At 38.1% G+C, this 15,909-nt stretch overlaps 1 protein-coding gene across 1 annotated transcript in view; it reads right to left on the bottom strand.

The window, feature by feature from the left end:
• Window positions 1-15,909, bottom strand: part of FRK (fyn related Src family tyrosine kinase) — a 108,632-nt gene that overhangs the window by 11,745 nt on the left and 80,978 nt on the right. Inside the window, exons 3-5 of the mRNA XM_058735025.1 lie at window positions 9,640-9,803; window positions 7,796-7,964; window positions 3,069-3,227 (exon numbers count right to left, since the gene is read on the bottom strand). Coding sequence (XP_058591008.1) covers window positions 3,069-3,227; window positions 7,796-7,964; window positions 9,640-9,803 — 492 coding nt within the window. The remainder of the gene's footprint in view (window positions 1-3,068; window positions 3,228-7,795; window positions 7,965-9,639; window positions 9,804-15,909) is intronic.

The following is a 15,909-nucleotide window of genomic DNA, read 5'->3' on the forward strand; positions in this document are numbered from 1 at the left end:
CCCCAAGTCCTGATCATATTAGGTTTAGAATAGCCCCAGTTAATCCATCCATTAATTTTTTTTCATTTATTCAGTCAACACATAATCAGAGCACACTTTCTATGTGCCTGACACTCTTCTATCATTAAAATAAAGAAAAATCTCTGTCCTCAGGGAGTTGTATTTGAGAAGATGCTGACAATAAGCCATATTAAAAAGTCATGCATTGGGATGCCTGGGTGACTCAGTTCAGCATCTGGCTCTTTTCTTTTTTAAGTTTATTTATTTTGAGAGAGAGGAGGAGAAAGAAAATCCCAAGCACACTCTGCAGTGCAGAGCCCGATGTGAGGCTCAAACCCATGAATTGTGAGATCATGACCTGAGCTGAAGTTGGATGCTTAATCAATTGAGCCACCCAGGTGCCCCAATCATCTGGCTCTTGACTTCGGCTTAGGTCATGATCTCACAGTTTGTGAGTTCAAACCCCACATTATGCTCTACGCTGGCAGTGAAGAGCCTACTTGGGATTCTCTTTCTCTCCCTCTCTCTCTCTGCCCCTCCCCAACTCGTGCACTGTTTCTCTCTCTCTCAAAATAAATAAATAAACTTCTTTAAAAAAGCAATGCACTATATGATGATTAACAGCTAAGAAAAAGGAAAACAAAAAAGCAGAAAAAAGGAATACAAAGAGACAGAAGAGGGAAATTAAATTTTAGAATTCAGAGGTTGACCATTGAAAGACTCACTGTAATGGGAATGTCTGAGGAAAGACTTTTCAGAAGTGAGGAAATGAGTACATGGGTAAGTAATGGGAGGGGGGTGGAATTCAGACAGAGGATGGAAAAAGCACGAAGGGCCTGAAGCAAAGCGCACCTGGAAGAAATGAAGAGCAGCAAAGGACAGTGCAGCTGACACAGACTGAACAAGGGAGACACTGGGAGAGATGTGGTCAGTGAGGTAATGGAAAGCTGGGCCATGTAGGACTTTATGGGTTATATAGAGAAAACCAGTGAGTCACAGAAGGTTTTGAGCTGAGGGGGGAACACAATCTGATTTACCTTTTAACAGGCTCTCTCCACCTCCTGTTTTGAGTGGAGACTGAAGGGAGCAAGAACTAAACAAGGGAGACCATTTAAGAGACTGTTGCCTAATCCGGGAAGGAGTTGATTCAGCTTAGACCAGGGTAGGAGTGCTGAGAGGTGACAAAATCCTGGATATATTTGGAAAGAAGCCAATGGGGTTTTCAGATTAGTTAGATAGAAACTGTGAGAAGTACAGATGATCAAGAGATTAGGCCTGAGTGTTGACATTGTCAAAGACGGGAAGACCACAAGAGTAGCAGATTACTGGGGATACATAAGATCAGTTTTGGACATGGCTGTTTTGAGACTTTTTAATAGACACCTGGAGTAGAAAATTCCAGCTGTTCACAAACATTTTTTTTCCTCCTTGCAACCACTTTAAAGAATTGTACTTCCCTATTCCTTTTGACTTGATGTGACCAAATGAAAAAGGGCACAGAAGTTATCTCTGCATCTCCTGGTTGGAACTCGAAGAGCCAGAATGGGATTAGTCCCATCCCTTTCCCTGCCAAGGTGATCAAAACACCTGAGCGACCAACCAATCTATTTTGCACACATAGCATGAGCAAGAAATAAGTGCCTCTGGGATTTGGGAGAGGGGAGTGTTGCTGCATCATACCTATGTTATCCAGAGAACGGTTCAAGTAGAGTAGTCAAGAAAGCAGTTGGATTTATGATTCTGAAGTAATGGAGGGATGTAGTTTCAGGAGTCTTTGATACATAAATATTTAACATTGAAACTGATTGTGCTTAGCAAGTAACTGGCGATGTTACAAAATTCCAAGAGGTCTGAGAGATAAGAGAAATCACACAGATGGGAGAAGAACCAACAAAAAAGATAGGAGGAAAAGCCATTGAGTGAAGTGTCCTGGCGGCCAAATGAACAGGTATTTCCAAAGGGAAAGAGTGTCCATTGAAATAAATGCTAACAGGTCTGAAGACTGAGAATTGAGTATTAGACTTGAAACTGTGCCCTTGACAAATCATTTTTGTTAAAGATGGACCCAAGATAATGACTGTACTTTTGTCCCAGGGAATAAGGCAAAGGGGGCAATGGCTGAGGTTAGTTTTTCCACGGTGGCTAACATATTCTGATACTGTTAAATTTGAAATCCTTATGCAAAGGAGCTAGGCATAATTTTTAACAGCATTTAACAGGCCCAGGTCCTTTGTTCTTCCCCAGTTTTGCAATTTAATACTGCCAGCTTCACAAGTCACCCTGAAATCAGAGAATACTCTTATCTTTCTAATATCTTTGTTCCATTATTCTCACCTCCCTTTACCTCTGCACGTTCTATCACTCCCACTCTGACATTTCAGGAAAGCAATAGAAAAAGTCTCTTTTTTTAAGCATGAATTATTCTCTCAGTACTTGATCTCCACTACTTTGAACATCTCATTTTAATACTCATTATATTGTTGCTTATTAAATTATTCATTTGCAATAAACATCAAAATTTCACAATGCCCTTAAGTCTTCTCTGACTACAGGAAGCAGATGTAGAAATAAAGCAATTGTATATTTCTGCTTTTTAGTCTGAAATTTCTAATGCTGCCTAGCAGTGGAAGTATATTAAACACCAACAAGTATGATGTTAACACAGGCAAAGGAAAAAGAATGAGGGTACCTCTCCCTCTCTTTCCCCAAAAGTATCCCATGTTCCCTAATTCTGAGCCATAGAACAAATTGGCCCGTGACTGATAATGTTCCATTAGTTATTGCAGGAAACAAAGCATCACGCCAAACACCTATTCTTCAATTTTCTACATTACATTTACGTACTCTGATATGTCTGTTGCGAACAATTTGTTCTTCACTACATAAATATTTTCCCTCCCTTTGAGCACACGGTATATATCCTATTAAAAACTAGTTGAGCCATTCATTCTCACAGATATACACATAGTAAATATCCTTTGGGTTATAGAAGGCTTGCTAAATTGACATTTATAGGACTAGTTAAACTAAATCCCTCCTTTCTTCCTTTTATTAAGTCTTTAGCTTACTTTGGAGATATTCCTGCAGACTTCCATGTCTCATCAACTCTGTAATAATATAAATTGGATCTTCTAAAGTGCAAACAGCATAAAGCTGGATAAGCTTTGGATGTCTTAGGTTCTTCATTATCTGTGCCTCCCTCAGGAAGTCATTTGGATCCATTGAACCTGAAACAAGAAGAGGAGGAAATCACTTTCTGTTATTGAGGCATTCCTATCCTCACAGCAGTCTGGTGGGAATCACCAAGATTGCTTCCTGCTTCTCAGTAAAATAAGAGCATTGGTGTCACAAATCTTCAGATTTATCAAAGAAGAGAATCAGTCCACCCAGGGCAACCTAATAACTGATGTGTTGGTGCATCAAGGGTGTGTAATTTATGTGTTATGACCTGTAGGTGAGGAGAGGTTGATTCAGGTCCATATGAGAAATGAAGGAAAAAGGAGAGACTGGCAGTCTAACTGATAAAACAAGGCAAGCAAATTAAGAGCATGAAAAGAAGGCATTCTATTAACATGAATGCTGGAGGACACTGAATGGTTAATTACTGCAGCCAGAGCTTTTTGGTCCAGGATCCAGGGAAGACTGATAGCTGCCCTGTCCTTGGTACCCACTGTGGGAACAGCTGGATAACAATCCTGAAGCCATGACATTCTGCCATATTTATGTCCTTAATTCTGTAGGGACATATGGTATAGGCCAAATAGAAAATATTCAAGGGCTACACCCAAAACTGAGTGTTTTTTTGCACTAGTCTTTTATGTCTAACTTGAAATTGATCTTCAACATTTTCTCCTATGTTAATACTTCCATAAGTCAGACTCTTAATAGATTAACCAAATGATAAGGGAGAAGTATTGGGACCTATTTTGAAGACTCACCTACAATTAAATTGTATTTTAACGGTTCAACTCTTACCTTGCAAAATGCCACGTAGTTAATAACAAAATCTAAGAAGAGGAAGGATACCTGGAGTTTACACTTTACTGATAATTTTCAGAAATCTTTCATTATTTTTAAAGATATGATGTATCAGAGGCATTGCTGTAATCGAAGGAATACTGTCATTTCATATCTCAGTATTCACTATGGATAGTGCAAATATCATTTCCACTGATGCTCAAAGAGACTGTCCCATTCATCAGTATCTCATGATGAAGACTTCACAACTGATATTTGAACCCAGGCATGGATAAGCTTTGACATTCTAAAATAGCAGTCTGACTTATTTATTAATACGAAGTCAAGACGAGTTCCATGTGACTTGCAGATCATTTCACATAAACCATTTAGGCAGTCTAGCCTTTGGTATTCCCTTGAGAGTCTAGAAGTTCAGAACACAGGCTTGATTAAACTCCAGATTCTGGTCAAATCCTAGCTCACTGGGTAATCTTCAGCGAGTTACCAAACATCTCCAAACTTCACTTCTTCATCTGTATAACATGGCTAATAACCCTACTGATACCATAAAATCATTATCAGGAAATTGCAATAACAGGAACATATATGTTCAATGACTGTAGGCCATTATTTGTATTATTATTAATAAGCATATTCTAAGAAAAACCAAATAGATCAACTGTATTTTTTTCACAGACTGGGGAGAGGAAGGGGCAAGGACTTACTGAGGAAGAATAAAGAAAAATGACCTATTCTCATTTCCATCATGATCTTCTGTACTTCCTCAATTCCATCCCTATCATTGGAATTGGAATTATCTACATAATCAAAGAGGATTAAAATTTCGAATCATAGTGGCAAAATGGAGCTGAGAATAAAAGAGGCAACCAAACCATAATGAAGGACTTTCTTCTTGTTAAATTTAGTTTGGCCTATGGTCAAATATGGATATAGTGGGATTCTTCCCACCACACTCTCAACATAATCTGATTCATTAAGTTTCCAGTGATAATAGTCGCCATTCAGGCAATTTATATACACAATATGTTTCTACTCTAATGCTTTGGTAGCCATCAGATTTGTGAAATGCAGGACACTCGAATCATTGCCAAATCAGACTACCCACAAGACCTGAAAAACCACGGTACATCAGGAGCCTCTGCAGGTGAAGGATGCTTAGAGCACTCCATGGCTACGCTGGTTGCAGCTGACCAGCTACACAGCAGAGACCCAATTTCAAGTCAGCTAGTAATGCAGCATTAAATATTAATTTTTGCCTGTCAAAGCTACTATGGGAGTTGATTTCAGGCTCGTCTTTATTGCGTGGTAGTCTGCTAAGCAATAAATAGCTGCTAAGATTGATTAATGGCCCCAGTGAAGTGAAGACATTTAACCAATCACCAAAGCTGTTTGCTGCTATTACACTGTAAATCAATAATAATTATTCCTGTTGGAGAGAAAACTATCGTGGCGCTTTTTTTTAATATAAGAAAAGTGATTTTTTTTTTTGTTCTTTTTTGACCTCCAGAAGGCCTTCCTTGGAGAGCAGTGTTAGGATGAATAGCTAGCTACTTCGTTTTGAGAAAAGAATGATTAGATTGAACAATAAAGTTTAGGCTCAAGTGTCAACGAGATTACGATTCAAAATAATATATATGCAGTGATTGTGAAAATCTCGGATGCTGGAATAGATCATTCTCACCTGGAGTGCTCACACGGCATCAGCCACTTAAAAGTGCTTCTCCATCACTTCATGAGGCAGGTGTAAATGCCTGACAGACGTCCTGCACTAGCGAATCTGCACTTCCGTGGACATCTGTCAGCATCCCCATTGAAGCTAACATTCATTAAGAACTCACTGCATATATTTTATGTACGTTGACTCAATTTGTCCTCATAAAACTCTATGAAGTAGGAACTATTATAATCCCCACTTCCAGATGAGGAGATTCAAAAGATTAATACATTGTCCAGTGTCCCAGAGGGCAGAGGCAAGGTTGAACTCAGTTCTATTTTATACTAAACTTTATGCTCTTACTATTACACCAGAGGGGCCCAGACTTTCTTGGTTCATGGCATCCTCATTGTCTCAGTAACTTTTTTCATGATATGCCCTTAAGCCAAAATGAATACCTAAGAGTTCTATTGATTATTTGGTTAAATCAAAGCAACTTTAAAAGTATTTGTGTTCTAACAACTTAATACCCATTTAAAAAAGTAATACAGAGAAATTTTTGTGTGGCTCTTGAATGTGATCCCAGTCACCACCAAAAACCCAGTTTCACAAAGATATGATGTCACCAAAGGAATGGTGCTATCCAGCAGCACCCAGGTGCTCAAGTTCTGCCATCAGGAGGCTTTCAAAACCCTTAAGAATTCTGGTTAAGTAAAGAATGAAGGTCCCCTAAAGAACTAATTTCTAGCCTCTAGTTATTATTCTTACCTATGTTATTAGATGTAGATATGAGGCGACTACAGTAACGCTGTAATTTCTCCCCTGGGGTGTGATGCAATAGTGACAGATGTGAGTTCAGATCCTAGCTCTTCCATTTACTGACCTTATAATAATAATAATAATAATAACAGTAATAATAATAATTAAAATAAAAAGTTTTTCTTGGTCACTTACTATGAACCAGACATTATTCAAAGCATTTCCACTAATGAAATCCACCAGTTTAATCTTCATAATAATCCTTATTATTACTAATAAGGGTTGGCCTTATTAGTATCCCTTTTTTGCAAATGATAGAACTGAGGCACAGAGCAGTTTAAAATTTACTCAAGATCATATGACTAGTACATTTCAGGAAAGTTACTTAATCTTTTTAAATTTTCTTATCTCACTTTTAAAATGGAAGAGATAATGCCTGCCTGAATAAATATTATTTTAGTACACTCACTTTTAATTTCCCTGATAGGAAAAAGGAAGATGGAAGAAAAAATAGTTCCTACATTTCCAAATATGAGGTCTTTTAGATGGACCATTTTACCTTTTAACCATAAACAATTAGTATTTAATAAAATTGTTTCTCCCTGAAGATCTCCAAGGTTCTATTGATTTAAGTATTGTTCTAAGTACTTCCAGTAAAGTCACCTTTTTAAGAGTTTATTTTATTTATTTTAAGAGAGAGAGAGAAACTCGTGTATGCGTGGGGGAGGGGCAGAGAGAGAGGGAGAGAGAATTTTAAGCAGGTTCTGCACTGTCAGCATGAAGCCCGATGCAGGGCTCGAGAACCGTGAGATCATGACCTGAACTAAAATCAAGAGTTGGACACTTAAGCAACTGAGGCACTCAGGCACCCCTAAAGTTAGCATTTTTAACGAAGGCTAGGAAAAACTGTGGAGAGGGACAATCCTAACTCCAGAGAAGAGATGCCTGGTTGGAATCTTGCATTGGGGATATTTTAAGACTTGGCTGATTCCAGGCACATGCTCTTGCCTTTAGAATCTGAAGCATGTTATGCTTTATGGTCACCTGGGCCAGAAAACATGATTACAGTACTTGCTTGGTGCCTGCATTGGCTGTCCTGTGACCTTGCAGACATTCACAGTGGCAAGTGGAGCTTATAAAAATTAACAAATGCTAGGGCATCTGGGTAGCTTAGTCGGTTAAGCATCTGACTCTTGGTTTCGGCTCAGGTCATGATCTCACAGTTTGTGAGTTCGAACCTCACATCAAGCTCTGTGCTGTTAGCACAGAGCCTGGTTGGGATTCTCTCTCCCTCTCTCTCTCCCCCACTCACACTGTCTCTGTCTCTCTCAAAATGAATAAACTTCAAAATAATTTTTTTAATTAACATATGCCATTTAACCTTTGACATTCTCATTCTTATACCTGGTTTTAATGTTTTTACTGCTACTGGAGTGGTGTTGTTCCATAGACCTTCCCATACTTCACCAAACTGACCAGATCCTAATCGCTTCAGAAGCTGTATGGAGTTGCGGTCTATCTCCCACTGGTCCACGGTTTTGTAAGACAAATCAAAAGGCGCTGGTACTTGTACCTGTTTCACAGAATAATTAGAAAAACTATAAGAAAAAGATTTAACAATTTTTTGGTTGAAAATAATAGTCTAGGCACTTTTAAAAAGAGAAACCATTTTTAAAACCAAAATATTGTAAATTTTATTCTAATTACTTTAAAATGGAAAGCAATTATGGAAGAATCTGTATCATTACCTCTTTGAGCTGATCTCCTCCCTAAATCTTGCTACATGAGGCACCTTGCTGTCCATCTGCCCCACCCCACACCCAATGCCATGCCTGCCTGAGTCTGGCATGGTCTTCCTCTGCCTCTTTGCCTTCCTCTGCCAAGCTAAATCCTCCCAATGTTAAGACCCATTTGAAGTTCCACCTCATCCACAATTACTTCCCAAATTCTTTGGCCTATAGCGTTTACCATATGTATCATATATTTTTGCATAATTAAATTTTTCATCTTATTTTGAATTCATTTATTTATTTGTTCGTTCATTCATGTACTTGTTCATTTAATAAATAATAATTTTTCAAGCACCAACAAAGTGCCATTCCGTAAACAAAGTAGGCAAGACCCCTGCCCTCCGAGAGTTCATAATCTACTATCTACCAGAGGAAATTCTTAGCCCCTCCGCCAAGTCATTAGCATTTTGAGTACACAGAAGGTCATTTATGCTTCTTTGTGAACACTTTTCAACAACATTGGTTAAACAGAGTATTTTCTAAGCCATACTTTTGTATCAGGTAAGCTATTCTTAGCATGAGCTTAACCATTCTTTTGGGGTCATTCATACCTATTCCATCCAACATGTAATACTTACACCAAAGTTGCATGTTCACTAGGCAGGATTTAAGTCAATGAATTCCCTACATACTGGACAAAAGTCTTCAGCTTCTAATTGTCCATAATATTTTGGTCAGGCATCACCAGGAAGCTTTCAGTGGTCATCCAGGCATAAACCATAGGGCTGGCTGTCCCATGGACAGTACATGAGACCTGAACTCAGACGAGGAGCTGAGGTTTTGCCCCCCTACCATGTAAGTCCACTACATAACTTTAAATCAACTTAGGTAAAACTTGCAATAATTGAATACTGATAGACTTAATAAACTCTATAAATGTTGCTCGGCCTGGCCAAACTATTATAACAGTTACTTAAATGATATTTCTATATAGATATTTCAGCCAGATAATGAGCCTAGCAATTTCATATTGATATCCTTGAAGACAGAGCTAAATAAGAATTACATTCCAGCACTTTTTTTCCCTCCAGCCATATGAGTAAGTGCTCCAGTGTCAAGATACCAGATTAATTTCTTGGAGCAAAGGATGAATATTTTCTGGCTTCAATGAGTGCCTAAGGTCAGGAGTTGGCAAACTTTTTCTGAAAAGAACGAGATAGTAAATATTTAGGTCTTTGTGGGCCATAAGGTTTCTGTTGCAACTATTAAATGCTGTTCATACAGAGAAAAATCAAAGGCAATTTTTAAGTAAATAAGCATGCTTATGTTCCAATAAAACTTAATATTTAAAATGTAAGTGTGGGACAGTATTGGCTCATAGGTCATGGTTTCTCTATCCATGCCATAGGTAATCAAATGACTTTTTTTTTCCTGAATGGACATATCACATGACTAATACTCCAGTATCTGAAGCGAAAGAGTTAACCTCAAAATCAACACAGCTTGAAAGCATTTTACCTTTAAGCATGGTTTTCCCAGCTGGACACACAGGCCATCCCTTGTCTTGGTGTAATGGCTCACAAATTCATTCAGTGTTGAAAAGATTCTTCTCTGGGTAAGGAAAAAACCCCCTTCATCCAGTCTTCTGATCCTGTAGTGTTTCACAATCCCTTCATCTAAAACTGGAACCCAAAATAAGTCCTATTAATATACTTCTTGCCAAAACCAAGCAAATCTACTTATTTTGTGGTGATAGTTTCAACGCATGGAATAAAATTTTCATAAATTCTGTTCATTTCTCAACTTTGTTTCAGAAAAGACTTCAGAAAGTTTATAAAGGATATATAGCAAAATAAAAAGGGAAAAGAAATGGGAAACCACATTAAAGGAAATAGAAGATAAAAATAACGGAGTGAGGTCACCACTAAAAATCTAGGCTTTGAGGCCTATTGAACTTGATTAAAACAAGCCATAAAATTGACTCTATCATCCTAAGGGTTCCTGCCTGACTCGGTCACTAGAGCATGTGTTTCCTGATCTTGGGGTCGTGAGTTCAAGTCCCACTTATAAAAAAAATTTTGAATCTATCATTCTGGCAATGCAAAGAGGGAAATATTATCAGTTTCAGAAATCACAGCGTTCATAAGATAAAATCACAAAAGTTGTTTAAAAATAGTTCAACTCTTCCTGGCACAGAGACCAGGGAGAATTTTCTCCCATGAGATCCTATGAAGGGGACACTGAAATAGAATAAAACGGTGTCCTCAGGACTATCCGACAATAGCATCAGGAATTCTGCAGGGCCGCTTATTATTCTGTCTCTTAATGCAGGGTGATAACAGAATGTCCAAGCACAGTTCAATAAAAGCTATTCTACAGGGCCCAAAATAATGCAATCCATGTATACAACATCCCAGCACTATTGCTTGATCCAAGGGCAAGTCTCGTAACAGCCAGTGGAATGAACGGATTGCATACCCTTTTTCAAATCATCTGACTATAGCAGATTTCTTGCTTTTGCCTGCCACCAACAATTCTCCCTTCTTCTTGTAATAGCACCCCAATTTTTTTCAGAGAATCGTTGCTCCTCTGAGAGCATGTGGTCCAGAGATTATCATTGCCAACCTTGAGCCAAGGAATGTACAATCAGAGCCAAGAAGACTCAATTCCAGGACTTGTGCTACAGAGCTGCAGGAAAACAGGAAGAAGTTGTTATGATTGTTGTTTTGGTTTTGTTTCTGTTTAACTGCTAGGAGATTGGACCTACAGGCAAAATCTTGCCCCAGGCAGGGAGAAAGCTTTGCCTGGGAAGTTCTTTCTTTGATATGGAAAGTGAAGCTTAGACCCTGGAGCCAATCACACTGGCTTTTCAGCTTGAAGACTCAGTCACCTTTTTTACTTAAACTAGTAAATTTTTTACTTAAACTTTACTTAAAACTTTTTTACTTAAACTAGTTTTTGCACTTGCATTCAAAAATATTGACTAATACATTTCATAAGCTATTCTTTCACTTAGCCAAGTTATTTGGTAAGTATTGAGCAGCATTTACCAGGATACAGATATTCTTAATTCCTTGCTAAATATAAAAATTATACTTTAATAATGGATCATGCTAGAGCAATGCTCTCTTGAAAGAAAAGAAGACTAAGAAAACCGCTCAATCCTAGTTTGGAAGTTTACTGAGGGCATGCCAATGACGAGGGCAAAGTTTTTCTCACAAGAGAATTGGCGCACATCACAATAGCTCAAATAAAAAACAGACAATATCACACGTTGCCAAGGAAGTAGAGTAAATGGAACTCTCACACACAGATGATAGAAGTGTAATTTTTACAATCACGTTAGAAAACCGTCATGCTCTACTAAAACTGAACACAGTCATACCTATAGTTTAGTAATTCCACTCCAACATATAACCAACAAAATGTACAATATATACACCAAAACACATGTATAAGAACGCTTTTAGCAGTATTATTTGTAAGAGTCTAAACCTGGAAACAATCCAAATGTCCATCAACCATAGAATAGACTAATAAATTATTTTATGTTTGTCTAGGGAATCCTATGCAGATTTGTAAATAAACAAACCATAAATACACGCATCTACATGAATGAATCTCACAAACACAAAAATATAGTTCCCTTATTTAAAAACTAGCAAAACTATTGATATTAGGAGTCAGACTGGAATGTTGGTAAGTTCTCTTTCTTGACTGGATGCTGGTTTACATGCATGTGTTCACCTCATAAATGCTCATCAAACCAAACTTTTATAAATTGTGTATTTTTATTACACATGTCATACATCAATTTAAAAGAATTTTTTAGGGGCACCTGGGTGGCTCAGTCGGTTAAGTGTCTGACTTCGGCTCAGGTCATGATCTCAGAGTTCATGAGTTCAAGCCCCACATCGGGCTCTGTGCTGACAGCCCAGAGCCTGGAGCTTGCTTCAGATTGTCTCCCTCTCTTCCTGCTCCTCCCCCACTCATGCTCTCTCTTGCTCTCTCTCGCTCTCTCTCTCTCTCAAAAATTAATAAACACAAAAAAATTTTTTTAAAGAATTTTTTAATGGTTATTTGCTCTAGTTCATGGACAAATAGAACATCAAGTCCCCAAAGTGCTACATCATGGCACATGCTGAATTATTTCAGTCTAGAAAGTTTTTAAGGTAAATGCTACCTAATTCTCATTTTGGATATCAAATTTTCTCAGTAAAGTATTCAAAGAACACTAATTTTAAGCAAAATAACTTTCTGATAAGCATTGTGAAAAACCTGGTTACAAAATGTCCTCCTAAATAACTGAGTTAATTTTTGATATAAGAATATAGGTTATAAGCCAGAAAAATACAGAGGAATATCAAACATAAATGAAAATTTTTTTGAGTGCGTGATGCTGAATTTGAAGGTAGCCTTTCTATTACATCAACAATACTAATAATGTAACCAACACACCACACAAGCACAACTAATAATGTAATAACATCTTTTGTTCAATGCTTTTTGAATAATATTGAATAAGAAAGACAGTTCCCTGCACCTCGATGAAAGCTCCAACAGAGCTTTTCTGATCACACTTAATTATAGGTTCAGCTTTCACTTAAAATCACAAATGCAGTCTCAACTCAAGCTTAGATTGCCCAGTCCAAGATATTAATCAAAACACTCTGCTATTCAGTTTAATAGCTAATCTGTCTGTTCAGGTGTACATCAGGCTGAAAGGCAGCAGTGGGAAAGGTAGGTGTGGGTGGCTATCTTTCTTTCTCTGCCTAGAGGTGTTCTTTCCTCATGCCTTGCCAGCCAGGATTTGAGTATCTAAGGTAAGAGCATAGAGAGGAGGAGATAAAGAATGAGGAAGTTCTTATTGGACTGGCAGAGTCTAAATCAGCTTCAACTCTCAGCCTGGCAGACGTTCAAGCTGATTCTTCTGTCAAGAACACTTATGTAGCCCCCTCCCTCCTAAAATGCAGGTGTCTGCTAAGCCACCTCTGCCCTAATTGCTTTTCAGCTTCTGTTTCTTTAGCAGTTTACCCTCCACTCCAATGCTTACAGGTCCCCCCTCATTTTCTGGCAGAAGTCCTCTTGAGCAGAACCCAAAACTCCTCCAGACCATTTATCTACAGCTCCCTGGCACTTTTGCTCATGTACAAGGTCCACTTATGGTCTAAGATAACACTCACACATCCTTTACCCCGACAGTTGCTGGGGACTGACTGATGCCATGTGGCACCTCCATCCTACTGCTACAGGCTGCTTTAGCCTAGTCAGCCATTGGAGTCAGGCTCGAGTGTTGTATCTGACCAACTGGAGAGAGCAGAGAATAAACTCTCACAGTGGACTTCTCACTAGGTTTGGGGTTCCACTCATCTCCCTGGGAAGATCAGAGGGACTCATAGCTTTTTCCAAAAGCAAAATGCCTTGATCAAAGCATTCCTCCCTCTTACTATTAGCACCCTTTTAAGATCACTAACAAGCTGAAGGATCCAATAGCTGCAATACCTGTCTTTGACCAACTTCTTGGTAAACTCTGGGTACGGTGATTTGGCATTGGATTTTACTTCCATTGTATCTTCACAGCTATAGTCAAAAATTCCATCTAGCATTCTGTAATACTCACATTCATTGAACCAAATGCTATGCTAAGCACTATAGTACATTATCTCTTTTTATCCTCATAATAGCCATACAAGGTAGACATTAATAGGCCTGTTTTGTAACTCGTAAAAGCAAGTAGTGATATTGCCAGGATTCAAACATGGGGACTTGTGATTCTAAGATTCCTTATAACTGGAGAGTTTCAGATAGTAGATCTAGTTGTCAAATAAGACACATCCAGTTCATGACCGTAAAATCATGCCATCTGTTATGTTAGTATTACATATAACAAATCTAAAGACTCCACCAAAAAATTGTTAGAACTAATGAACAACTATAGTACAGATGCAAGATACAAGTCAATATAAAAAAAAAAAACCTGTTGTTTTTCTATACACTGATAATAAACTATCAAAAAGAGAAATTAAAATAAAAATCCCCTGGGGCACCTCGGTAGTTCACTTGGTTAAGTGTCCAACTTCAGCTCAGGTCCATGATCTCACAGTTCATGGGTTCGAGCCCCGCTTCAGACTCTGTGCTGACAGCTCAGAGCCTGAAGCCTGCTTTGGATTCTGTGTCCCTCTTTCTCTGCCCCCTCCCCGCTTGCACTCTGTCTCTCTCTGTCTCTCAACAATAAATAAATGTTAATAAATAAATAAATAACATAAAATAAAAATCCCGTTTACAATGGCATCAGCAAGAATAAACTACTTAGAAATAAATTTAACCAAGAAGGTGAAAGATCTGTACTCCAAAAACTGTAAAATATTGATGACGAAATTTGAACATACACATAAGTGGAAGGATATTTCATGCTCATGGATTGGAAGAATTAATACTATTAAAATGTCCATACTACCCAAAGTCTTCCACAGATTCAATGCAATCCCTATCAAAATTCCAGCTGCATTTTTCAGAAATAGAACACACAATCCTAAAATTTGTAGGGAACCATAAAAAACCCTGAATAGCTGAAGCAATTGAGAAAGAACAAAGCTGGACTCATCACACTTCCTGATTTCTTTTTTTTTTAATATAACATTCTTTTCTATTTTTTTTTATTTTTTATTTTTTAAAATTTACATCCAAGTTAGTTAGCATATAGTGCAACAATGACTTCAGGAGTAGATTCCTTAGTGCCCTTACACATTTAGCCCATTTAGCCCTCCCACGACCCCTCCAGTAACCCTCAGTTTGTTCTCCATATTTATGAGTCTCTTCAGTTTTGTTCCCCTCCCTGTTTTTATATTATTTTTGTTTCCCTTCCCTTATGTTAATCTGTTTTGTCTCTTAAAGTCCTTATATGAGTGAAGTCAAATGATTTTTGTCTTTCTCTGACTGACTAATTTCACTTAGCATAATACCTTCCAGTTCCATCCACGTAGTTGCAAATGGCAAGATTTCATTCTTTTTGATTGCCGACTAATACTCCATTGTATATATATACCACTTCTTCTTTATCCATTCATCTATCGATGGACATTTGGGCTCTTTGCATACTTTGGCTTTTGTTGATAGTGCTGCTATAAACATGGGGGTGCATGTGTCCCTTCGAAACAGCACACTTGTATCCCTTGGATAAATGCCTAGTAGTACAATTGCTGGGTCGTAGGGTAGTTCTATTTCTAATTTTTTGAAGAACCTCCATACTGTTTTCCAGAGTGGCTGCACCAGTTTGCATTCCCACCAACAATGCAAAAGAGACCCTCTTTCTCCACATCCTTGCCAACATCTGTTGTTGCCTGAGTTGTTAATGTTAGCCATTCTGACAGGTGTAAGGTGGTATCTCATTATGGTTTTGATTTGTATTTCCCTGATGATGAGTGAAGTTAAGCATTTTTTCATGTGTCAGTTGGCCACCTGGATGTCTTCTTTGGAGAAGTGTCTATTCGTGTCTTTTGCCCATTTCTTCACTGGATTATTTGTTTTTCGGGTGTTGAGTTTGATAAATTCTTTATAGATTTTGGATACTAACCCTTTATCTCATATGTCATTTGCAAATATCTTCTCCCATTCTGTCAGTTGCCTTTTAGTTTTGCTGATTGTTTCCCTCACTGTGCAGAAGCTTTTTTTGATGAGTAAAATAGTAGTTCATTTTTGCTTTTGTTTCCCTTGCCTTCGGAGACGTGTTGAGTAAGAACTTGCTGTGGCCAAGATCAAAGAGGTTTTTGCCTGCTTTCTCCTCGAGGA

This window comes from Neofelis nebulosa, chromosome 6 (genome assembly GCF_028018385.1).
Source record: "Neofelis nebulosa isolate mNeoNeb1 chromosome 6, mNeoNeb1.pri, whole genome shotgun sequence".
NCBI classification, from domain to species: domain Eukaryota; kingdom Metazoa; phylum Chordata; class Mammalia; order Carnivora; family Felidae; genus Neofelis; species Neofelis nebulosa.